At 33.6% G+C, this 27,593-nt stretch overlaps 1 protein-coding gene across 1 annotated transcript; it reads left to right on the forward strand.

Moving 5' to 3' along the window:
- The first annotated feature begins 5,000 nt into the window (after nucleotides 1–5,000).
- LOC140443704 (uncharacterized) lies at nucleotides 5,001–27,593 on the forward strand. Its single transcript, XM_072535087.1, has 2 exons — nucleotides 5,001–6,180; nucleotides 27,475–27,593. The coding sequence occupies exons 1-2, from the start codon at nucleotides 5,599–5,601 to the stop codon at nucleotides 27,505–27,507; spliced, it is 615 nt and encodes a 204-aa protein (XP_072391188.1). The 5' UTR covers nucleotides 5,001–5,598; the 3' UTR covers nucleotides 27,508–27,593.

The raw sequence follows: 27,593 nt of genomic DNA on the forward strand, positions 1-27,593 counted from the left end.
TATGGTTTATTCCTTTTCTCACTGCGATAGCAGTTCCTCCTGAATTTACTCTTTATTTAGTGTAAAGATAATAAGAAAGAACAAATAACCATTCTTTCATGGCTATGCATTCATCTCTGAGCTCTTCGATGTCCGCACTCCACTAGTATGGCATTCTGCTCACTTCTCGATCACCGATTCTACTGCCTTCTAAAGTTTCTTTCATGGCTTCTTCTTATATGTCTTTCAATCGTTCCCATTGCCGTATCCGACTCCGGACATCCCGGATGCACGAACTTTATTAGTCGTTTCTTCCTGTTATCAATAATTCGATGTACCGATGTTGTGTTTCGGTATAGTCTGGCAAGACCGACCAATCTTTTGGTTTTGCTGCAACTCCCTGTGTAGCCATAGTAGCACCGATGTCCGTATTCGTACCTCTACTCACAAATGTGGGTTCTAGACCGGTGTTCAGTATCACCAAATCCAAAGTACCCACCCAATCAGATTATATTCTAGCGGAGTGTCGGTAATGGTGGAACCCCCACTCCGCCGCTTTTGCGTTGAAATCTGTGAGCACCGCACATTCTCCTTTTATACCCCATGATCTTATCCATCTTTCTCTCATAATCACTCACCGTTATATTAGGAGAGAGATAGCAGCACACCAGCTGCAATTCCTTTATACGGACGATCGTATACCCTTGCTTTGCCTTTATTTAATATACTCAGCTTCGTGTTGCAGATTCGTACACCCTTTCAGTCGAAGAATCCACAAACCAGCCTCTCCACTTAACCGCTGTTAGGTTTGGCTCCTTCATAACCAGTAAGTCTATGTTGTTTTCCACGGCAGCAGCCTCGGCCAGATCATGAGATAATCTAGCCGTTCCCACATTTGTTTGGAGTATCCTCAATTTCCGACTTGTGTTTTCCATGTTTGCCATCTCTTTACCTTGGACCTTGGACTCGACTGTTTCTCGGTCTTTATATACTAGAGTAGTGTACCTATCCTCAACCAGACGGTTATACCTAGGACACCTACTAGAGTTTGCTACGTGGTCAGGTACATTACAATTATGGCATATCGTTTCCAATGCCCAATGACTCTCGTTGTCACATCAAAAGCGGCACCCTCTTCTGTTTTGGACCTTGCAGTTCCATTGTCTGCGTCCAAAGGCAAGGCATCTCCTGAATCTGAGTATCTCTGTCCTTTCATCCACAAGCCGACAAGATGTGAAGTCCACTCGTATGCTTTTGATATTAAGGATTTTTTTAACAGTGTCTTCGTTCACATCTAGCATGGCACTTTCCATACCTTTTGCATCGTCCCGTCTTTCTGTCCAGATTGACTACGTCACAGGCCTGTTCTTTGCCTGTAGCTTCCTCTACTGTTTTCTTGAGCATCTCTGCTGCAGTGTCGAGTGGGATTTCCTGCACTAAGATACTCTTTTTGGCAATGCCCCCTTTTACCATCAGTCTGGATACGCATTTTCCCCGAAACTATTTTCTTTACTTTTGCGGTAATTTCTCTTCTTCCTCCCAGTTCCAGCGATATCACTTAGTCTCTGGCTATCTTATTCTGTTAATGTCCACATCTTTCCTTCCTGTCAGATTTTCTTTACTTTTCTTTATTAGGTCTACAAACGACTTTTCTTTTGTTTTATTTATTAATAATAATAATAATAATAAAATAATAAAACTTTATTCATCCTTGCAGATTATTTACATAATATAGGACATGTCAAAGTAAAAGGAAACGTTAAAGACTACCTATACAATATAAACATACACATAAATATAGAAACAACATACAACATATCTAAGACATAAATTCCGAGACACTATAAAAACATGACTCGATGAGATAAGTCTTCAATTTATTCTTAAATGCCCTATCATCATCTGCTTCACTTTTTAATTTGGATGGGAGCTGATTAAAAAACCTTACGCCGCTATAATCAGGGTTTTTTTCAAACATAGAAGTGTAATGTTTAGGAGTCCTAAACAAATCTTTTTTTCTGGTACGATAATTGTGTACATCTGAATTTGATTTCAATCTATTGATATTAGCTTTTGTATACAGAATACTTCTGTATATAAAAATTGAGGGAACAGTGAGTATTTGATATTTTCTAAAATGCTCTCTACACGTATGTCTATATGGTAAATTAAAAATCAAGCGAATTATGCGCTTTTGGGCTATAAAAACTTTCGAGATATTTGTTGCACAACACCATAGAACATTATATCAACGCCCCTTTCTTTTCTTGGCTTGATGGTGGCTCATTATCTCCTTATTCTTTTTCCTATTAGCGTGATTCACATCCTTTCCTATTGAAGCCCATTTTAGTATTCTTAACCGGAGTGTAGATCTCTACTTTGTTTCTTCCCAGCTCTTCCATGGTTTGTATTAGCTTTCTACTGGCCTTAAGAATTGCATATTCTCTGGTTCTTTCTTTCTATTTAGGATATCCGTACTTCTCTTTATTTATCCATTCCCCATTATTATGCGCAGATATTGTCACTCTCATGGTCTCCAAACCACCCTCCTCATCCGCTTCCGCTGAAGCAATTGGCAAATCTGGTTATATCGCCTTACTTTTTCCGTGGCTTTATTAACCTGTTCGTTTTTTGTAACGAGACTGCCACATTTCCTGTTGTTTCGGAAAGATCTCCTTCCTTGACAACAGTGTTCGTGAAGATCTTCTCCGACCAGTCCTCGTCGAGCACTTCTATATCATTCCTGCTTGCCGTTCTTTCGTTAATTATTTCGACTCTCTTTTTGATTTCTTCTGGGAGAAAGAAGCACCCTCACCTGTCTACTTTTTTGGATCGGTTTCATATAGGTTTTCGTGTCTCTGTTTATGCTACATTATCTGGAAAACAAAAGTCTAAGATCACATAGAAAAAGTCTCCTTACAAGTCTTTCTGATGATGGGTACACCCTGAAAAACGTTTTAGGAGAATGGTAACAGATTTCTTCTATGTAGGATAAATTTTACGGAACTTTCGTAACAATATAAATATTCGCTTTCTTTGGATACCATCGTATATACGTACTTCGGGTAAGGAAAAAAAATTCCAGTCACAGACGTATAAGTATTTAAATATCAAACAATATTGTATAGAAGTTTGGAAACATTGTTTTAGTTCAAATAGCTCAAATAAATATTAATTGTAAATTGTTTAAACAAATTACTCGGGTAAATAAACAATTCAGAAATTAACTAAATACATTTTTATGATCTATGACACGTGGTACCCCAAATTAAAGAAAAACATCAATTTTCGTTGATTAAAACGGGATATGTTGCGACTTTTAGAAATTTGAATTTATGAATTTAGTTTTTTAAATACTAAAATAGTTTCGCTTTTAAACCCTTTATCTTTGGCGCTTCATGGATGGCTCATTTTTTAATGAATCGTTTTTATAGGGTAAATTCGTATAAGAGTACGCACTTAATATTAAAAGTGCGACAGTTTTTTATTTTTACGAAAATGGACTATTTATTATTCCTTACATTGTTAATCAACCATTTAAAAAGATGTTTTAGAATAGTTTTAAACCATGTTTGTATTCAAATAAGAAATATTTAATTTCGTTTGCGAAGCTGCTAATGCGTACTCTTATACACAAATTTGCATAAGAGTACGCATCTATATGTATAAGAGTACGCACATTACTGAAGTGTACAAAAATATTAAGACATTTCAAAAATCAATTATTTGTTTTATTTCTAAAATAAACGCAAATGCATAAAAAAAGAAATATGAAAAGTATGTTTTAGAACTCATTTTTATTTCATCTTTAAATTCATTGCTACTCCTCACAGTTAAAACACATGAAGTCTTCTGTTAGGTAAGTCATACAAGTTTCGTGCCACGAATTCTTACATTGAAAGCACATGATCCAGTCTCAACAGAATTTGAATATAATTCATTACATCCTGGGCACGTTACATCAGGATCATTTTCTTTATTCCCTTTTTGAACTTTGCACAATGATTTACAATAACTAGGCACTCATTTTTTCTTTATTCGTTCCGTCTTCTTTTTTTGTTCTACATCTTTGGTTTTTCCAAATTCTCAAATTCTTTTGTATATGGGCTACTGGAAAGTATTTCGGACTTTTGAGATTTTGTTTTGCGTCGATTAGGCTTTTCTTTAATTTTGGGTAATGGTAAAATCTCTGCCGCTGACACTGACATATTTAACCTATTAGTGCTAGCTTGTGATGGTATTAATACACATCTTCGCATTCGATATCAAGATTAGCCACATCGAGAGTCGGTGTAACGTGAAAAGAGATTAGATCATCTTTCATTAGAAATTGTGTAATTACTTTACCTAGATTACTTACCATCCACTTGTCACATTCCCTACTGCAGGTTTTTTTTTAAGGACCAAAAAAACCAATATCCAGTGGCTGTAGTTTATGGCTTGAATGAGGCTTTAGAGATAAAAGATCAATGTGATTCTCTCAGCAATATTTTCTAGTTTGCAGGTCACGATAAGAGCTGTGATTGTCGAGAATAAAAGAACTTTGTTTTCAGCACTGGGTTTGGCAAACTTATTAAAATGGATTAATTAATTAATTTCAGAGTTTCACATGGTGCATTTAAAAACAGCTCTTCTTTCATTCTTTTTCTGGGGAATATGAGTGCTGGAGGAATATAGTTACCTGTGGAGTTCATGCAACATACAGCCGTTACAAGTTGTCCACGATCTGCACTAGCTACCTTTCCTACAAGTTTCTTTCCCTTGCTCGCTAATGTCTTGGGTAACTTATTAGGTACGGTTGATAAACCCGATTCATCCATGTTATATATTGAACTTGGAGAGTATTGCCTTAGTTCATAAAGATTTTTAAGGTTATCGTAAAATCTTGTTACTTCATTTTTATTAAAACCCATAATTCGTTGAACTATCATTCGCTACACTTCTTTTACTACATCCTGCTTCTAATTTTTGCAGTATTTCTCGTAAGTTTTCTTCAGTAAAAATTTGTTGGATATAGATAAATAAATTTAAATATTTTCTAGCAGTGTCATCTATTGGCTACTTTACTAGTTGAATAATGTATCACTTTCCTTTTTTAGAGTAGTAGCAAAATTACAGTCATAGAGTAAACACGTGTTTCATTTTGTTCATCAAATCTCCATTTTTGTTCCAGAACTTTATAATTTCTCAATAGGTTATGTGCCCAGACGATTAAGTGGAAGATTTCCGATTAGTTCAAATAGTGTAGTACGTGTTCATTCGGTAAAAAGTTAGTGGATTAACAGTATCGAAAATGGCTGTAAACTATCTTACAAGTGTACCGCGTTTAACCGGTAGGGACAATTACCAGGACTGGTAGTTTGCGGTTGAGAATGTCTTCGTTCTAGAAGGATTGTCCAAGTGTATCCAGGGAACTGAAGAAGACACAACACTTGTTGCCAAAGTTAAAGCTAAGTTAATATTGACATTAGATCCATCCCTATATTTGCATGTAAAAGATGCTTGCACGGCGAAAGATGTATGGGATACGCTAAAAAATTATTCGAAGATTCAGGTTTTTCGAGGAATATATAATTGCTTCGAACGCTGATATCTTTACGGTTGGAAAACTGCAATTCCATGGAATCATACGTTAATCAAGTGATTGAAACGGCTCAGAAATTGAATAGGACCGGCTTCAAGATTGATGACACGTGGGTGGGGTCATTACTTTTGGCGGGACTTCCAGAAAGGTATATGCCCATGATTCTAGCTATCGAACATTCAGGAATCGGTATTACCACCGACGAAATTAAATCGAAATTGCTTGATATGCAGATAGACGGCGCTAGCAGTGGAAAGCAGAAAGCTTTTGCTACAAAGTCGAGTGAAGTTAGCACTAATCATGTCAAGAACGTCAACAAGAAAGACAAGAGAAATATAACCTGTTTTCGTTGTAAACAAAAAGGTCATTTCATGAATAAGTGCCCTAATGCTAATAATAATGCGTTTAGTGCAGTGTTTTTAAGTAGAAAATTTAAATCTACAGATTTTTATATCGATTCTGGATGCAGCACGCATCTTACAGCTAGAAAAGATTGGTTGAGAAATATTCGAGATGGTAGTATGTCCAATATATCTGTGGCTAACAGTGAACTATTAACGGTAGAATGTGCTGGTGATATGATGATAACCACAATTGTTGATAATAAGAGATCTGAGGTAAGCATAAATAATATATCATATGTTCCTGATTTGACAACAAACCTTTTATCTGTTTCTCAACTGATAAAAAATGGAAATGATGTTATATTTAACAATACAGGTTGCAAAATATACAATAAAAATGGATTGATTGCAACAGCTGATTTGATAGACAATGTATATCGTTTAAATTTTAAAGTGCCCAATAAGCAGAAAGCTTTTATGGCAACTACAATTAGTAGTGAAACATGGCACAAAAGATTTGGTCATATAAATTATAAAGACTTAAATCTAATGAAGAATGGTTTAGTAGACGGTATAAATTGCAACAGTAATATAACAAACAATGATGTATGCAAAGTATGTTGTGAAGGAAAGCAGACTAGACCCCCATTTAGTTACAGAGGTAATAGAGCTAGTGCTTGCTTGGAGATTATCCATGCTGACCTGTGTGGACCGATGGAGATGACTTCATTAGGAGGTTCTAGATATTTCTTTATCCTTCAAGATGATTTTAGTAAGATGTCTTTTGTATATTTCCAAAAGGGTAAAGATGAAACTTTTCAAAATTTTCAAAATTTTAAATCTTTAGTAGAAAAACAGAAGGATACTAAAATAAAGATTTTGAGAACCGATGGAGGTGGTGAATTTTGTAGTAATATTTTTGAAAATTTTCTAACAGGTAATGGAATCATTCATCAAAAGTCAAATCCTTATTCTCCACAACAAAATGGTGCTGTAGAACGATTAAACAGATCGATAGTGGAGAAAGCAAGGTGTCTTTTGTTTGACTCTGGCCTCGAAAAGATATTTTGGGCTCAAGCAGTCAACACTGCTGTTTATCTAAGAAACCGTTCAATTGTAACAGGTGTGACTAAAACTCCGATAGAAATTTGGACCAACAAAAAACCGGAAGTTGGTTATCTAAGAATTTTTGGATCTGAGGTAATGATGCTGATACCTAAAGAAAAAAGGTATAAATGGGACAAAAATCAAAGAAAACTGTGCTTGTTGGTTATAGTGACAACAATAAAGGTTACAGATTATACGATTCCGAAATAAAAGATATTGTTATAAGTAGGGATGTAGTAATAAATGAAAAATCAGTTGATGTTTCAATCACAGTTGATGAAGAGTTGTCAGGATTATCAGATTCAGTGGGAGATAATCATGAATCATGTCAGGAACAAAATCATCATAATGAAAAGGACACATCGGTTGATGAAATTGCTGAAGACAACGATCCTGATTACTTATGTAACTTGCCAAACTTACCAGATGAAATCAGGAGATCAACCAGAATACCTAAGCCAAAAAGGTTTGATGATTTTGTGAGTTATTTGTGTTCGGATAGTGACTGTGATCCAGTTAGTGTCGAGGATGCCATGTCAAGACCAGATAGTAATCTATGGTTAGCGGCTATGACAGAAGAACTGCAGTCTTTCCAGGATAACGCAGCATGGGAAGTGGTTGATGTTCCCGAAGATGGTTGAGTAGTGAAGTGTAAGTGGGTATACAAACGAAAGGTTGACAACTTAGGTAAAGTGAAATATCGTGCAAGACTGGTAGCAAAGGGTTACACTCAAAAGTTTGGAGTTGATTATAATGAAACTTTTTCTCCAGTCATAAGGCATTCTACATTAAGACTTTTATTTGCCTTGTCAGCAAATTTGAATTTGGATATTTTTCATCTTGATGTAGCTACGGCTTTTCTAAATGGTGATCTAAAGGAAAATGTTTTCATGACTATACCTGAAGGTTTAGAAGTCGAAAATAACAAAATTTTAAGGCTTAAGAAAGCCATATACGGTTTAAAACAGTCAGCTAGGTCTTGGTATGAAAAAATCGATAACTTCTTAATTAATCTAGGTTATAAGAAATCTGATTATGAGCCATGTCTGTACACAAAGATGAAAAATGGTCTAAAAACCATTATCTCTGTTTATGTTGATGATTTTTTTATTTTTTCTAACGATTCAGATGAATCAGATAATTTAAAATTGAAATTAAATGAATGTTTCAAAATTAAAGATTTAGGAGAAATTAAGAATTGTTTAGGTATGAGAGTAACTCGTAATAACTCGTGTTATAACTCTAGATCAAAAATCCTATATTGAACAATTGTTAAAAAGGTTCAATATGGAGGATTCAAAAGAAGTTGCTACCCCAATGGAGATTAGTTTAAGTTTGAATAGAGAAGATAATGCATCTCCTCAAGTGCCTTATCAGAATTTAATAGGTGGTCTCATGTATCTGTCAGTTTTGACAAGACCAGACATTTCATATTCTGTAAGTTATCTCAGTCAATTTAATAATTATCATTCAGAAACGCATTGGAAGCATGTAAAACGAATATTAAAATACTTAAAGGCTACAAAAGAGTATGGATTAAGTTTTTCAAAAAATGATAATTATTTAAAAGGTTATGTAGATGCGAGTTGGGGGAGTAATTCTCATGATAGAAAATCTTATACTGGTTTCTATTTTCAGTTTTCTGGTGGACCTATTGTCTGGGAAAGCAGAAAACAGAATAGTGTTTCCCTGTCAAGCACGGAAGCTGAATATATAGCAGTATCGGAAGCTGCTAAAGAGGCTATTTTTTTAAAGAATTTGTTGTATGAAATGTTGGGTATTGATGAAATTGTTATACTATATAATGATAATATGGGAGCTCAGAAACTAGCAATAAATCCTGTATTGAATAGAAGAACAAAACACATTGATATCCGATATAATTTTGTCAAAGAAGCTGTAAACAAAGGTTTGATAAAGCTGGAGTATTTAGACACAGCTAACATGCCAGCTGATCTCTTGACAAAAAGCTTGAGTACTGTAAAACACAACAAGTTTTTGAAAGAGATTGGTTTAGTTAATGTAGTGTCAGAAATATTTGTTAAATGATATTTTTTAAATTTGTTTATCTAGTGGGAGTGTTGGATATAGATAAATAAATTTAAATATTTTCTAGCAGTGTCATCTATTGGCTACTTTACTAGTTGAATAATGTATCACTTTCCTTTTTTAGAGTAGTAGCAAAATTACAGTCATAGAGTAAACACGTGTTTCATTTTGTTCATCAAATCTCCATTTTTGTTCCAGAACTTTATAATTTCTCAATAAAATTAACTTTCTATCGGTTTTTTGCTTGTACCGACTTATTATGAATTTAAAATCTGAAAATAAAAGGAAAACTTAAAACAAATAAAAAATTCTTTAAGAGTACCCAACTGTGTATAAGAGTTAAGGAGTGTTAAGGTGCAGTAGGAATGTATTTAGAATGCCTTCAAGTAAAAATAACTTTAATAGATGGCGATATATATTAAAAATAATAGGTGCGTACTCTTATACACATGCGTGCTCTTATACACACTTACCCTATATTTTTTTTGTCTAAACTTGAACTTTTAATCTTTCAAATGGTTAGTTTCAAATTGCTTATTGTTCATAAACAAAACTTCGGTAAATTAAAATAAAGGGCTACTTCTGGTCTTAAGGGCCGTAGGACAGTATGCTTTTCTTGAAATTCGTGTAAAAATGCCAGCATAACTAATACAAACAAATTAATTTCCTACATGTTATTGCGTCTGAGTTATTTTAACTGTTTACAAGCTTAAAATTACAGTACTTTTGCAAACTTATTTTACAGTATTTAACAAAAACTTTTTAAACGTTATATAATTTAATTTGATAGTGTAATAATTTTTGTTCAAACTGGTGCTTTCAGATTTCATGTAGACCCAATAGTTTACGCATAATAGCGTTGTAGATATAAGCTTTTTGGGATAAACAATTTCAATTTCGCAATAACTAATAAATGTAACTTCTTAAAATTTTTAAAGCTGGAATATTTGTAAGATTGTTCTTATTCTTAAGCGAACTTAAAGTTTTTGTGCATTTTTAGAAAAGTTAGATATTAATAATTTTCAAAATAACTTTTAAAGTTGTTTTTGCAATAATTAAGCAACAAACTAACAAAAATAACTTTGCAGACCCTCATTTTAAAGGATTTCCTAGGCTTTTTTTTAGTAAAATTGTGTCACTTTTCCATCTAATTTACTGGTCTTCACCGTTGGTATTTAAAATCAAATAGCGATCTTACATTGTTAAGCAAAAAATGACGTTTAGTCATTTGTATAAGGTAAGTGAGCTAAATATTGCCATGCTAAGACTTATTATTTTTTATTAAATACAAATTTATTTGAAATAACCTGTAAATTTATTAAACAAACATGTTTATAGTCTAATTTCTAAACAATTATAAAAACAAAACAATCAAAAAAATGTATATTCTTCTTTTTTTTAAATAATTGCCAACTGTCAATATTTGGAACCTATACCCTTAATATTGCCACAGTACTGGCAATAAAAGGAACAGGTATTTTGTTAATAAAAATAAGTAATAATATTGAACCTTAACATTTAAAAAACTAATGTGAGACATTACAATTTATCCTTATCATGTTTAGTAGGACCCACACACTCTTCATGTACGTATTGGCCACATGCAAGACATAATCTCATGTCAGCCTGGCGGTCTTCATTACATACATGACAGAACCATAATTCACTGCTTTTTAAATTTTTGTTTATTTTCTTTTCTTTATTTTCTTTGTTCAAATTGTCTTGTTCTTTTTGATGTTTGTTTATTTTATTTTCTTCCTGTTCTTTGTTTTTGTCTTTTGATTTTTCTTGTTGTTCGGAAGGTTCTTTGTTACTTTTATCTTTGGGTGGTTTTTCTATCGCTGTGGAAAATAAATCCTTCGTAACTTCTTGAGCTTTGCTACTAATTGCTGGTTTTTTCTTTGCACCTAATCAAGATAACTGCTATCTTGATTAGGTGCGAAATTAGTAAGCCCATACCTTTAAAAGAAGTTTTTCTTTTTCGGGAGTGAATGGTACCATATTTTCATCTTCGCTGTTTATATCATCAGATGTACTATCATGAACACTGAAATCTGATTCAGAATAAGACGACTCGCTATATAAACGAAGACGTTTTGTTGATTTTTTTTATTACTTATTCCACTTGTGCAGGGACCATTTTCATCAACTGTAGTAGTTGATGGCTTATTTACGTTGTTATCGTCGACATCTAGTGGTTCTAACACATTTTTTTCAATATGCGTTATAACACTGGGTGCAAATGCTGATTCAGGTATGATGTCTGGGTTAAAAGGAAATATTCCAGTTGCTTTGAACCCAGAGATGATGTTAGCTGGTGTCATCGCTTTTAACCAAACTACTAAATATTTCACCAAATCTCATTTTGGTTAAATTTTTCCCAGGTTGAGTTATCAAAAAATTTAAAACCTCCTGATCCCAAAAAGACTCATAACTTTTGAAGACTGCTTTATCCATAGGCTGCAGTTCATGCGTGGTGATACTTGAAAGACAAAATAAAGTTACACCACAATTTTCTGCAGCTTCAACAATACTTATGTTCAGATGCGATTTTGCACCATCGAATATCAGGAGTGTGGGTCCTGTATTCTTATACTTTGCAAAATGTCCTAGCCATGAAATAAACGCTTCATTTGTCATGCTTCCTTTCTTTGTCATCATTACAGTTGATCCTGGTGGTAGATGATCATTCCATTCAGGCTTCAATCTCTTTCCTTTGAAAAGAATGAACGGTGGGATGGCTTGCCCCAGGGCATTTCCACAACCCACAATACTAACATTTCCACCGTGTTCAGGCGCTGTCAAGTGATACGTTTAGTACCTTTCTTGGCCAATACGGTTTGCTGTTTATAGATTGTTAGACGGCAACCTTTCTCGTCCATATTGTACACGTTTCCAGGTTTATCAAACAATTCCAATTTAATGAACACTTCCTCCCGTTTCTTAAAATAATCCTTTACAATAAATGGATTCATTTTCTGTGCTCTTGCTGGATTCATTTGCTGAGCCTTCCTTCTAGCCACATCGGGATGTCTTGCAAAGAATAATTTCAGCCATTTCCTTCCTGCTAATTTAGATGTATCAGAAAAAGGATTAGGAATGTTCATTATCATCGCATATGAAAATACACTTCTTACTATTTTACTAGTTATTGGCATGCCCACCTCTGCTAGTTTATGAATTCTGCGAACTAGGTCTCTTTCTTGTTCAAAACTTAAAACACTTTTCCTTCCAAGTTGTTTAACCGAATTTTGGCTGCGATAATGTAGTCCAAGTGTTGTTCGAGGTATTTCATATCATAATGAAGCTTGGCTTATACTGCTTCCAGCTCTTATTGCTTCTAACGCTGCAACGAGATTCGCCTCAGACCACAGGGCTCTCTTTCTATTCGACATTCTGCTGAAAAGAAAGTTTTTATTAATAAAAAGTAAATTTTCATGTTAGGTTCCAAATATTGCCATGGTAATATTAGGAACTATCTCATGTGGCAATATTGGGATCATTACTACTGCGGAACAAAAATGGCGATTTATGTTTTATTCTCTTTTATATTAATTACGCACAATATGGATTAATAAAGTACTTGAATTTACCTACCTGATAACGTTCTCACCCTTCTATAGTCGGTATTAGCTAGCTTATAACAATCATTACAGTTTTCCCACGTTTTTATAAACAAATCGCTCGAAATACACGCTGCTTTGCTGTGAACACCAATACTAACTGGTTCCACCTATAAAGTTTTCAAAGTGATTGTTTTAATTCGATATTTGAGCTTACATGACCATCTGTGATCCAAGGGACAAATTAATAAATTTATGGGGAGTGGCAATATTAGGAGCATGGCAATATTTGGCGCACTTACCTTATTTTATTTATTATATATTGTTATCACCAAATTTATCAAAAGCAGTTATTAGATACCTGTACCCACGAATGTCACGGAAAACTTCTTAGTTCTCTAGTCTATTTATCTGTATACAACCTTATACTTTATTCAAATTTTTTAACAACCGCTAATAACTTTTTCAAGTTGACGCGACTTGGTATAAATAAAAAAAAATCGCCAAAATGGCTAAGTATTAGGGAAACTAAAAGATGGTGGTGTAATTGTTAAGAAGAATGAAAAAGATGAAGGGTATAATTATAATAAAGGGGTATACAATATTAAATGTATCAAACTTAAATTTAATCCCATTCATTAAAGTACCTAAACGTTCACAAACAATGTGCATTTGAAGAATATGTAGTGTAATTTAATATATTTTAAATTATAACCAATTATATATACATTAACTAAAAAGGTGAAGAATTATTTTGCGTTTTGAAAAATTAAAAAAATATAATATAATATAAAACATTTTTGAATTGATTATCTAAAGCTCGTGGCGCCATCTGCTAGTTGTATTTTTAACTCATCTAGTCCTATGTACAGTTATCTATTCTACTTTAGGTTACCGCAAAGTACAATTAAAAGATGTCAACGTAATCTTTGAAAAATTAACATTTATTTTAAATGTAATATTTGGAACAAATTTTTGTTAGAGTATGTAAAGGTTAATTCATTAAAAAAACCCCGAAGGGGCAATTTGAAAAGATTTTGAAAAAATGGTTAAAATAAACATGTTGAAAAAAGTTTTTTTTATAGCCTTCTAAGCAACTTTGTAGTTCCCTTTAATTTTTTGGTTCAAACTAATATTTTTTAAACTTCGGTTGTTCATTATAATTGAGTACCTAAAGCTGGTTCAATTTGATTTTCAAGCAAGTCTAGATAAGTGTCGTCTGCCAAATTGTCGTGAAGAAACAAGGACCAATAATTCAATCTTAAAAATATTACCCAAATACGTTTATTATCTGGTGATAGTTGATAGAGAATATCATGAGCATATAGGTAAAACATATCGTCGGCCCAATGCCAAAACCATGAATGTGAAAAATCGTGATTTGGAGATAGGTATTTGGGTTTGAAGGTTTTGATATTCTGTGAAAATTCAGATTTTTGTCGGAATAATTTCATTTCTTGGGAGATATAGGATCTACTTTACAGTTTATGACTTGCTTAATATTTTTTCTGTTTATTAGCCCCCACCTTGCAAAATGTCACATTCTTGGATTTGGCATTGCAAAATTTTCTTTCAAATCACTTACAGTACAATAAGAAAACCTAAAGACGCAATGATTTTCAATATTTTTATTAATTTGAAATATCAGTAAACATGTGTATTTTCATTGGGAAACCAGGATAAACTTAGGAGCTATAAATCTAAGAAAACAAAACAACTTAAACCTTTAAATCATTGGCAAAATAAACTATAAAAACGAAAAAGGTTTTTTCAAAAGATACTGAAAATACAAAAGGAACTAAATTCATATGCTTGAATGAGATTGAGTATGAAGTGAAATGGTTTAATTTTCATCTGAGTCAGTATTTTCACTGTCATCTGGTTCTGGTAATCTATCCCTAATATTATCTATTAATTTTTAGCGACTTGTAAAAACTGTGATTAACTTTTGGGATTGTGAAATCAGAACACATCTTTTGTAAATCCTGATATTTTGGCTTCGCAATGGGTAACTCACATTCGTATGATTTTTTTAACTCCGCTGTTTTTGGTCGACCGCGAAATTTTTTCATGCAGTTTATCTCATGAAATACTTGTTCAAGATCTATTTTGTAAAACACCTTCGTCATGTCCGATTTAAGATAACGAATCCAGCAAACCTTACGCCATGGTATTTTGTTCATCTCAAATTTTAACACTGCAAATTCTTTAAAATCATAAACATCATCAAAGCTTCTGGTCCTCACTTAAAATGGGCGTGGTTTCATATGAGCATCTCGTATTACTTGCGCCCAACCTTCAGGAATGTATACAGGAACATGCTTAGCTTTCTGCTCAATTTTAGAATGTATGGAATCGCATTCCATTTCAGTGTGTCCGCTTTCGAAAAATTTGTGACCTATGATTTTCAAGCTAGGATGAACATAAATGAGGTGCATACACATAGCAGCAAAATTTGAATTTTTTTGTTGGCCACCGCAGCCATCTGACATAATTCTGACATCATCAACTTCTGTTTCTTCTGTATTAGATAATACTTATTCATAGATACAAGAAGCGATTTCATTTGAACTCCTTTTACCCTGGGTTTCATCCCATAGATAGCAAATGTCATCTTGATTTCCAATATTATATACTGTCAAGTTATAAACAGCTATATACGGAGGACAGAAATAAATTAGGTACCTTTAACCAAATAAACACCCGTGGATCAACTGAGAACATAACATTGGGGCTGCAGCTATGTCGTTAAATATAGACTTAAATTAGATTAGTTGAAAAATAAGTGGGCTTATAGTGGGAGTAAATGTAAGAGACCGGGGTTAGTTGTTACAATTTTTACATTTTATTTTTTTGTGCATTCAATATGTAAAATAAGCACTCACTTCGATATAATTAATTTAAATATTAGATTTACAAGAAACTTGCCACTTTTAGGAAAAATATATACTGGGTGTTTGGTAGGTCGATGGAATTTTTTTAAGGGATAATAGGGGACGCCATTTGCAAAATTTTTTGCTAATAATGTATCGCTCGAACTGTTAAGGTTTCCGAAATAAAGTTAAATTTGTCAATATTCGAAAATAAGGCTGCTCATCTATTTTATTTTTAAAAATAATTATCTAAGCGAGATACTTCCCTGACATACAAAATGCCTTACGTATTACTTGCTCAGATTGCAAAAACCCTTCGTTGAATCTTAATGCATTGTTAAAATAACCATCATTCATGAAACGGGTAAGAAAGGTAAAACACAACAATGATACATTATGCTTTTTGCAACATTTATTATGCCTTATTAAGTATAAATTTCAGAAAACAGTCATTGTTGTTGAAAATGAGAACCACCATTCCTAATGCACGCTCTTGCCCTGCATCGTATACCGCATGGCACGATGCAAGCCGTAACAGCACGTGCACAATGTGCAGGGCATCCATAATGTTGGTACACAATTCTTGCCAGGCAGGTTAAATAGCCAAGTGTACTTAGACTTTCTAGAGAATTAATTACCACCACTCTTAGAAGATTTACCCCTCGTCCTCAGACGAAGAATGGTGTACCAATATGATGGATGCCCTGCACATTGTGCACGTGCTGTTAAGGCTTGGTTCAACAATCACTATCCCAATAGGTGGATCGGACGAACTGGACCGATTTTCTGGCCTGCTAGATCGCCCGATTTAACACCTTGTGACTACCACATCTGGGGCAGATTCAAAGAACTTGTTTATCAAGTTCCAATCCGAACTAGAGCTCATTTAATGCAAAGGATTATCGAAGCAGCTGACATTATAAGGGCAGAACTGAGGTTAAAAGTAACCACATCAGGAATACGATGCAGGGCAAGAGCGTGCATTAGGAAAGACTGTTTTTGAAGTTTATGTACATACTTAATAAGGCGTAATAAATGTTGCAAAAAGCATGACATATCGTTGTTGAGTTTTACCTTTCTTCCTCGTTTCATTAATGAAGGTTATTTTAACAACGCATTAAGATTCAATATTTTGTATGTCAGGGAAGTATCTCGCTTAGACTATTATTTATAAAAATTAAATAGACGAACAGCCATATTTTCGAATATTGACAAATTTAACTTTATTTCGGAAACCTTAACAGTTTGAGCGATACATTATTAGCAAAAAATTTTGCAAATGGCGTCCCCTATTATCCCTTAAAAAATTTCCATCGACCTACCAAACACCCTGTATATTTGTTTAGTCTTGTAAATTGTATCAAATTATCCCCCAACGTTGTTACATGGCAGGAGCAAATTTGCAACACTAGTAACTTTCATACTTTTCAAAGAATATATTAAATTTCTTAATGAATGAAAGAACTTTATTTATTTATTTTTTATTAAAATACAAACTATGGTGTGACATTTTTAAAAAGTATTTAAATCAGTTATTAGACTAGTCACTGCAAAGTTCATGCGCTCACCCCTTACAGCCTACAAATTGCACCCATTTCTCTTTTGATTTTGAGTTAGTGTACGAATCACAACATATAATGCAGAAACATTCTTCATTTTCTTCATCGCTTTCTTTTAAAACAATTGACCTTTTCACTTTTTTTTTTTTTTTTTATTAGCTTTTAAGCTTCTCAGTTGCTCCTGCTACAATAATGTTTGCTTTTCAGGCATGTCCGTTAAAATAGCCGTATGTTTTCGTTTCCTATTTTGTGCAGTTTTTTTTCTGGGTTGAACTTTAGGTATAGGACTACTATCTCTAGGACTAATAAGGCCTATAACTAAAGCGCGAGAAGTTGAAGGTTGTGGATCTTGGTCTGGTTCCTTGTTGATAACTTGTGGTGGCATACTTGGTGGTGTTCGTATATTTTGTGTGGCTTCTTGCGACTGAAGCTCCATATTGTCTTGTGGCTCAAGGTCTATCTGTAATGGGTGATGGCAGAAAATCTTCATCGGTAAAAACGTCCCTATTAAACTAGAGAAAATGCCAGTTACACGAAAACCGGACCGTATAATTTTTGGAGTTATAGCTAATGCAAAAGCATTTCCAACAATTGATGGAATGTTATAAATTGTCATTGTAACTTCTGGATGAGTTTTCATTCAGCCATTTATCTGACTGCTAATAAATTTTTTAATGGTCCAAATACCGATCTGTCCAAAGATTGCAATCGATGAGAGCAATGCGGAGGCAAGGTCAAGAGAACAATGCCATTTTCCTTGCAATAATCTATTACCTTAACCGACAAATAGGAATCGTGATTGTCCAGTATTATTAATACTGGACTTTTCTTTGGAACATTTAATATTCTTATGAAAATTTTTCACATAAAATTCCACTTTCGTCATCCATCCATCACTGTTACCAATGTTCTTCGCTCTTCCGAAGTGACCGCCTCCACTTGCTTCACACCTTTTGATGCTAGTGTTTTTGCAGGTTTTTGAACTCTATTTACCCCGGTTTCATCTAAGTTGTAAATAGAGGGGTAGGGATGGATAACTCATTGTAGCAAAAAATTTGTTAGCCAGTCAGCAGATCCAGTCTTAAAACATGAAAACTTAAAAGTTAATTCCGCAAACTTTGGTTTGCAGTGGTTGGCTTTGTGATTTAAATATTCTCATTATCAATGGCACGTTTTTTGGAATCATCGGTAAATGCGGGATCAAGACATCCTCTTCTTTGTACTTTTGATGCCCTTGATGATCGTTGCCTTAATGCCATTATGCATTAGCTTTTTCACCGTCAGTTCCATTGCACAGCCAAGGTTAATTAATGATAAGCAGCATAATGATAACTGATCCTACTTTTAATTGTAAAAATGTTGCGATTTCAGGCAATTCCAATTAATTCAAAAACTCTGTAGGATAGATGAATACGTCATCCTGATTTATAGCTGTGGCAACTGATTTGAACGAAAACAACTTTCCTGGAAGAAAATTCTGAATAGTCGTATTCAGATCATCGGCATCTGTATTTTTTGCCGCCAGTGTTGCTCGTCAAATTAGGGTTTTTGAACTAGTGAGCTATGTCCGGAAAAACACCTTGAATAAACTTGGCCCAATAAATTAATAATAAATTGACTTGAGAAGTATACTGAGAAGGTACAATGATAATAATTGTAAACGTCGTTACTACGCTCAACGGATAAACAATAATCATGGCCAAAAACTGTCTAGACTTTTCAAAGTAAGAAAAGGCTTATTGTGTGAGAGAGACAGGGGACTAGTATGTTCTACTCCGTGCTGTCTACAGGGTGATAAGTGACACTGGTGAACGCGTAGAGGGGATAACTAATCTAGTGAGAATTGTATAAAAAATACAAAAAAAAATGGGTGGACCACCCTTATCACTTAAGATATGCAAAATAGATTACGACCTACTCTCAGACCTACCGAATACGAGAAACTGATAGCTTACTATAGCGATAATCTCAAACCGAATGCAAATTACAGGTACCCTAATAAGTTTGTCATAATTGAATGGGTTAGAAGCAAAAGGGTACAAGTGACAAAAAAAAAAGAAAAAGAGTTATTCAATGTTAAAGTTTTTGTGTTATTGTAAAATTCAGAGAGGTATTGTATTCTTCGTTTCTTTAGCAACTTATATGTTGCACTGTCATACATTTTGTTAGCATAAGACACTTTTTTAAAAATTCCCCGTTTTTGATTTTTTGTGCCCTTTCTTTGCACAACCCTTTTGCCTACAAATAAATTTATAAAACTTGGTATTTCGCAATGTTTTATTAGTGAAAATAGCAAACTTATAGCTTAGATAATAAACATAATAACAAAAGGTCTGAAACATCGTTGTCTGAGTTTGTAGTATATTTCCTTCTATGTCAGGAGTCGGCGGTAATATCTAACTGGGTTGGATTAACTGTTTTTCTTGCTTTCTTTCCTTTTTTATCTTCATGAGGCAAATCAATATAAAATTGGTGATGGCAAGGCGGTATATAATATAATAATGTCCTTAAATTCTGATAGTTTTCACATGGAATTTTTAATGCGTCGTTGTAGAGTTTTTATTGAGGTTTTCCAATGTGAAGGTTGATCTTCTCCTTGTTAGCTTAGAGAAACTTTCGGTGTAAATCGGAGTTCAGCTTTCATTTCTGGACATCCCAAAAGAAAACAAAAAAAAGTCATTCTTTGTATAAATAAACCAGATATTTTCACGCCATCTTAATATCCGGTTTTCCTCGTCTTTCTTTGGATCTTTTATGTTGTCTTGAATATATTGGAATAAGAGAAAATCTTCATCACTCATGCATGTGACAATAAAATTTTTACTTGTCTTTTTAATAATGTCAACCCAATCATCAGGTACAAGTACATGAGAGTGTTTCTTCTTTCTTTTATCAATTTAGCCAAAAGGTCCATTTTGTGGTCTATTCTTTACAGGCTAGTACATTGAACCAGATACATGAATAGCTTAGCTATGTTTTTATTCTAATTTTATCGTCCACAGGAATCAGAATAGCCAATTAGATGTTTAACATCTGAGGGCAGCTGCTTAACATACTTAAAATTGAATAAAACAGTTAGCAGTTTAAAAATTTACCTTCACCAGAAAAGAACCAACTTTCGTTTCATTTTAAGTATACATGTAAGATTTACCAGAAATTACTTCATGTGTGCAAAAAGTGTCTACAGCCATCTGAGGTAATATAACTTATTATAAGTGAGCAGGAGCGTGGCTAGCATTTAAGTCGAAGCATATTAAGCAAGTTGAGAAAGAGTGTTCTGGGCAATACTCGATGTCTTATTTCTTGGCAGCTACGACAGTTTTTACAACTCTATGATGTACCTCCAGCTCCGTTTTACTTTGTGAGATTACTTCGATACTGGGGCCATTTTTTATTAAATTGTTCAACCGATCGCATGTATCTGAACTGAATGAAGTTTATGAAATTTCAAATTAAACTCAATAAAAAAATATGCCTATAGTATGTTTCCTTTACTGGTACTTTGTTTAATTCTGAGCACCATTTAAGATAGAGGGTGTACATCTTATTGATATTTAGATCAGTTGCTAGATATCTGGAGGCAGAATTTTTTAATCGAGAATAATGACTCTTACATCTCGGAAACATTTTGATGTGTGATATGACGTCATCACGGGTCTCTTTACATATTTTGTTCCATGGTGGATGTTTGCTACGTTGATCGGTTTGCAGAAATCCTTCTTTGGAGAGTTTATTACACACCGTATTAAATCTGCGATAAGTTCCTAACAGTTTCAAAAAGAACGTCTTACAGACTCTAAAGCCCATCAGGACAATATGGTTGTCAAACTCTTTGTGATAGCGTGCCTTATCCTTTACTCTCTTGGGAGGGACCTTCTTAATGCAGGAACCAATTTAATTTGTTTGTAAGTCATATGTCTGAAGTTCATAAAACTTTGTAAAAATACTTATTTCATCATTTTCGGATATTTTCACGCAGTCGTACCTGAAATCGTGCTCCCAAAATTCCATTTCCCTTTTTTTGATAGATTTTTTTTTTCGTTTTCTAATCTTTTCCACTTGTTCTTACTTTCTTTGCCTTCATTCTTTTCCATTCTTCTTCTTTTATTTGCCTTTTTCGTGTACGTAAATTAAACAATATAAAAACACCATGAGCCGAAGATGACGTCACTGCAAAGCCACTATTTGATACAAATTTGTCAGGATTGACAATATATCCATCTTCCTCCTCGGATAAAGAGTCTGAATATAATAATATTCACTGTCCTCATCGTTGTATATGGATCCGAATCACTATCAGAATCATATTTATCAGGTTTATAGACTTGCAATTCTGCAAAATATAAAAACATTGTATGAGTTAATGTTTTGCAAAAATCAACTGAAAATTTATTTTAATAACGATTGAAATAAATGTATAATAAATTATTATTGGTATACTTTTAGCACATTTACGTTTATCACTGCTATTGTATTCAGTCATTTTAAAGTTAAATTTACACGAGAACCGGTAATAGCAATATAAAACTAAAACGAAAGTACATGACCTACAATTTAATATTTTTATCGTCAAAGAGTTTATCCCAAACGTTTGGAGCTAAAACGGTACAAGTGTGCTTGTACCGATTTGCTGGTAAATGTATCTATATTTTTAATTCTATGTAATTTTCACTAGCCAATAGATGGCACTACAGGTATTAAATTCATTTGGGTCCTTATGCCACTATGATGTTTTAACTACCCCAATCTGCACATAATTGATTTTATAGCAAATATGCACTTGCAGCCTTTTGCTTCTAATCCCTTCAATTAATACTTGTGATTAGAAAGAGTTTGTTTGTATATTCACAGTGAAAATGGCAAGACGTGTTTTGGTATAAATCTTTTATTTTATTTTACTGCCAAAAAAGGAAGTGAAGGCCATTTTCGACCAGTTCGATCCGTACATAAAGGTGTCGAATTTTTTCTGTTTTTGAATATTGTTAATAACTTTTTTATTAAAATTTTTTTGAATGTACCTGAACTTGAGGGCCTTACTGTGTTTGAATTGTGTGCCAAAGATGGGCCAGATTAGTTAAATTATTTTTGCGAAATTTAATTTGTTTATAAGATTTTTTGAAAAAAGCGCATCAAATCACGCTATCAAAATATCGATAATAGTAAGAGAAAAGATCTTGGCCAAAAATAAACCTATGAACGGTTTACCAAGCTTAAAATGTTCCTTTTCAGTTTGTTTACCATTACTGTTAATTGAAGTATAAATGTTTATCGTTCAAATTTGCTTAAAACCCTTATACAAATAAAGATTAAGTAATTTAACAAATTTTTTTTGAACTTCATAAATTAAGCTTTAAAATAGCCTTTATACACGATTTTTTGACCACTTGGATTAAAATCCACCCTGGAAATTCGTAGCCAGCCGCCACAAATATATATAAAAAAAAACTTAATTGGACCTAGTAGAATTGAAAAGGCCACTGTGGCCCCTAGATAGACTAATAAGGGAAAGAGGGGTAGAAAAACTGACAGACAAACTCACAGTATTTACTTTGGACATCATAACTTGCGTAATATTACTCACCTTTCATAATATATAAGACAAATAAAGAAAACATTTTAAGGAATTTTAAAATCATGATAAATTATTCATGAAAAGGAAGAGTACCTATAATAAGGAAGATACATTCCCATACATTCACAAAACTGTTTCGGCCTTCATCAGTCATGAATTTAAGGAGCGTTTTAAAGTCATCGAAAAATCAAAACAAGATCGCAGTTGTATGCGAAATCAGTTCAAGGCAAACTAAAATGATATCTTTGTCTAATAGTATATCAGACGCATTCTTTGATATACAAAATTTATAATGGGTTAATAGCGTCTAATGTCCATAGAGAAAGCAATTGTTGGATTGGACCAGATAGGGCGTATCGGCTTAATTAATCGATCGATTATATTTCTATTGTTTGATTTTTTCCACATTCAACGTACACTTAAATTATATAGTCGGTAAGTCTTAATTTAGGCTGAATCACCTGCCGCGATATCTCTTAGTATTAGAATGTAACTGACTAAAACATATATTGTATTTGGTGGTACATCGATTTGCTTTTGGCACACAGTGTTTCAATATTTAAAAATACAGTTGGAAAAAAAATTCCAAATAGCTATTTCTAAATTTAACACGTGAACTTTTACGTGATTTTACCCGAAACTCAGTTTAAACAAAACTTTAAAATTGATATTGAATAATTTAAAATTGACTCCTCCGAACATTTCTCTATGAACTTATCCTTCCTGGTCTCTTCATGGAAATTGCAGATTAAAAAATATTTATAAAAAAATTCTCAATTTAATACATCACAGTTTTTTAAAAAAATTATTTTTGCTAATGTTTTAAATTTAATAAAAAATTCTGTTCATGCTCATTACAAATGAGATAGATGTTATCATAACGAACAGAAAAGAAATAATCAAATACATCGAAGTGCTAAACAAAATTTCGATTGGAAATGATCACATAAATAGAGAGAAGCTCAGTCATTTGATATTCGTAAATGACATCCTACTTATAGCCGATCGTATGGATATGGCGATAATAATGTAGAAAACATTATATCATGCTTCCTTGGAGGTCGGGCTAAAGATAAATATGAACAAGACGTAAATAATCTCTAATCTTGTGTTCAATTGTACTATTGCTTTTGATGGAAAGGACATTGAGCGGACCGTTGTATAAATACTTAGAACGTAAAATTCGGTTGGGCAGAGATAACCAGACATGTGAGCTCCCATGTCGTATAGAATATTTTTGGTTTATAATGCCATAATTTCTGTGGCTTGGTGCTAAAAGGGCCAATGTCAACATTTTGCTATTTTGAGTACACCATGCCATTCGATTTTCTTTTCTTACAACTTTCATATGTTAAAACGGCCAATGTCAATTTCAACCAATACCCGATCCATAAGTTTAATGGTGTCCAATGTCAAGATGAATGAATTCACATCACGTTAAGCTAAAAGGGCCAAAGTAAACTTTGGCCCTTTTAGTATTATTATTAAGATGAATGAATTCACATAACGTTAAGCTAAAAGGGCCAAAGTAAACTTTGGCCCTTTTATAATCTATTTCTAATGAGTGTAGAGTAATAAAATCTCATGAAGTATTCAAAAGCGCTACAGGGTAATCCGTCAATAATCCGTCAATAAATTCCGTCCGCATTGCAAAATTCTGTCGTTTCATAAAGAGCAGGTAGGTATCACCCTGTTTTAAGGGATTAGTCCATTGTTATCGACAGATAAACACTGAGCCAGAGGCGCGCTAGTGGGTTAATTGACAAAAGAATATGCATTCTTAAAAATCATATTAAAGGAAATAAAAATGTAATACAGCAGAACAGTGTTATTAAAAAAATATAAAATGTAACAATAAAATATATACGAACCGAAATCGGGAAATACTCACAAACACACACGAATGAACTTTACATATTGAAACACTGGGGAGTTTAAATCAATTTATTCACAAAAACTACAAAAACTTTACTGGATACGTTATTACAATTCTACATCACTATAGTCTTCATCCGAAGAACTGTCATCATCCCCTGGTGTTATAATTATAGGGTCAACCACCTGATCGACCAAGTTGTCCAGTTCCCACATTTTATCTTCCTCTTTTAAAACATGCTGGATTGCTTTTTGCCAGTTTTCTGATGTGATTTCCATAATGGCTTGATCAAACAATACCTTGACATCTTTCATTTTAAATGTGGTATTGTGCCTTGCAACATATCCTTTAACTTGTGCCCATATAAGTTCTATGGGATTTAATTCGCAATGATATGGCGGTAGGCGTAGCAGAGTTACTTTATACTTTTCTGCTACATCTTCTACGGCATATTTTATGAAGCGAGATTTATGTTGTTTTACTACGGCTAGTAGTTCCTTCTTTATTGAATTCGTCTCAAACTGAATACCTTTATTTGACAGCCAGTTAATAATTTCTTGCTTTCTCCAAGCTGAAGTTGGTACCTTCTCTATGCGCCTTGAATGGTAGCTTGCATTATCCATAACCACGACCGAATCAGCTGGAAGAAATTTTAACATTTCCCCGAAGTAGTCTTCGAAGACATCCGAATTCATGTCCTCATGATAATCTCCCGTCCGACACGACTCAAAGCTTAACAAACCTTCTTTTAAAAATCCTTCTTCGCTTCCAATGTGAGCAATTATAAGCCTCTTCCCTTTTCCCGAAGGCACTTTAATACCCGTCGAAAGGCCTTCTATGAAAGCTTGGCGAGCACTTGTTACATTTTCATCTTGCCACATTTTTTGGACTATATAACCTTCGTTTATCCACGTCTCATCAAGATAAAAAATTTTCTTGTGCTCTCTGCGGTACTGTTTTATAGTTCTCAAATATTTTCGTCTCCAGCAAATGATTTCATCACTTTCCAGTAATAGTGCCTTTCGATTGTGCTTTTCCCAGGAAAAATTCATACTTTTTAAAGTTTTCCATAAAAGTTTTCTGGATATCAAAGGAATATCGTTATCTTGGCTTATCTCCATTAGTATTTTGTCAAGGGTGGGTATTTCCTATTTAAAATAAAACGAATGAACTTTTCTTCGAATGTCACGTTTGGTGTCTTCACCTAAGATTTTTATTGGTCTTCCTGATTTTCTCTTGCATGGACTTAACTGGCCTGATATCTTTCTTTCTCGCAATAATTTAAAAATCGTGGACTGTCCAATTCCAGTCATTCGGGCACATCGCTCAACACTTTCTTGCACAGACAAACTAGGGTGATCGTGTTTTATGCAATCATATACATTTAAAATTATAACTTTTTCACTAACAGATAGCGGAGAATTTTTTCCACCTCTTTTCTTTGGAGTAAATGTCGCCATTTTATAACTTTTTCACTATTTCTATATCACAATATTACTGTACGTTTAATTGGTGTAGTAACAATTACTAACTCGAATGTCGAATGTCGAATGATAATAATAAAATAAAAGAGGGATTATAATGAAAGTGTAAGTAAAACCTCATTACGCGTTATTAGTCTTCATGTTGATTTATTTTAGTTCTTAGTAATATTAGGAGGTGCGTCATACCCTTATCAGTTTCTTCTAATGCTTTTATTCGTTCAGTAAGGAAGTGAATTTGTTTTTATAAATAAAAATGTAATTAGCTTTAATGACCATATAATGGAATACGAGTTTGAAGAATAAGTTAATCGAAAAATTAAATAAAATTGGTTATCACAAAATATCCAAAATATGATATTTTGAGGTACATCAATTTTTGACGACGAAGTTGACATCCGTCCATTTGCCTACGCCCATGACGACACCGAAATTCAGGCAAATTTTATGACACTTCATGATTTATTACTCTACACTCATTTGAAACCAATTATAGTATTATTATTTTGTGAAATAAACAGTTGGCGATTGTCTACATTGGTCTTTCTAGGTAGTGTGAAAGGATAGAGATAACTGCATTTTAGCATCCGCCGTGTTGTCGGCTGTCATTATCAGTAGTGTCATTGTCACGTTGAGAAGTTGTACATTGTAATTTCAGTTTTTAAGTTGAATTTTAAGAAAAAATGAATGTTAATCTACGGACAAGAAAGATTTTAAAAATGTGTAACACTGACGATTACAGTAATGGTAAGTGATAAGATAAATTTAAAACATTAAAAATTTCTTCTTCTTAAAGTGCCTATCCGTTCCGGACGTTGGCGATCATCACGGCTATCTTCACTTTGCTTATTGCAGCGCGGAACAGTTCAGTGGTAGTAGTGTTATACCACTTTCGCAAATTTTGAAGCCAGGAAATGCGTCTTCTTCCCGGTCCTCTCTTACCATTTACTTTCCCTTGGAGAATCAGCTGGAGAAGGCCGTAACGTTCTTGGTTTCTCATTACATGACCTAGATATTCCAACTTTTTAGTTTTGACGGTCATGAGAATTTCACATTCTTTCCCCATTCTACGCAGGACCTCCACATTAGTAACTCTGTCAACCCAGGATATACGTAAGATGCGCCTATAACACCACATTTCGAAAGCTTCGAGCCGATTCATAGATGCAACAGTCAGTGTCCATGCTTCCATTCCGTAGAGCAGAACTGTGAATATGTAGCAGTTCAATAGACGGCATTTTGTTTTTAATGATATGTCTCGACTGTTGAAAATAGTTCTCATTCTAACGAATGCTGCTTTTGCTTTTAAATTTTAAATTTATTGCTTAAAAATTTAAAACACTAAAATGTAATACTCGCGATTTTGAGGTTACATTTTGTGGCGTGGCTAATAATACGACCGGTGTTAATTTTAATTAAGTAATTTGTTGTACCAAAATTACATTTGAATATTACTTATATTACTAACCTTCATCGTTTTCTTACAGAGTCGACCTCAGTCAGAGATAATGAAATCATAGGAAATATAGATTTAAGTGATCCAGAACCGTTTGCAGATAGTGGTGATGAATATGTACCAACAGATTCTGATAATGACACTGACGAA

The sequence above is a fragment of the Diabrotica undecimpunctata genome, chromosome 6 (assembly GCF_040954645.1).
Source record: "Diabrotica undecimpunctata isolate CICGRU chromosome 6, icDiaUnde3, whole genome shotgun sequence".
In the NCBI taxonomy this organism is placed as follows: Eukaryota; Metazoa; Arthropoda; class Insecta; order Coleoptera; family Chrysomelidae; genus Diabrotica; species Diabrotica undecimpunctata.

Coding starts and splice junctions, on each gene's coding strand:
- LOC140443704 (XM_072535087.1), top strand. CDS start 5,599: ATGGAATCATACGTTAATCAAGTGATTGAAACGGCTCAGAAATTGAAT. Junction 6,181..27,474: donor TTGATAATAAGAGATCTGAG/GTAAGCATAAAT, acceptor GTTTTCTTACAG/AGTCGACCTCAGTCAGAGAT.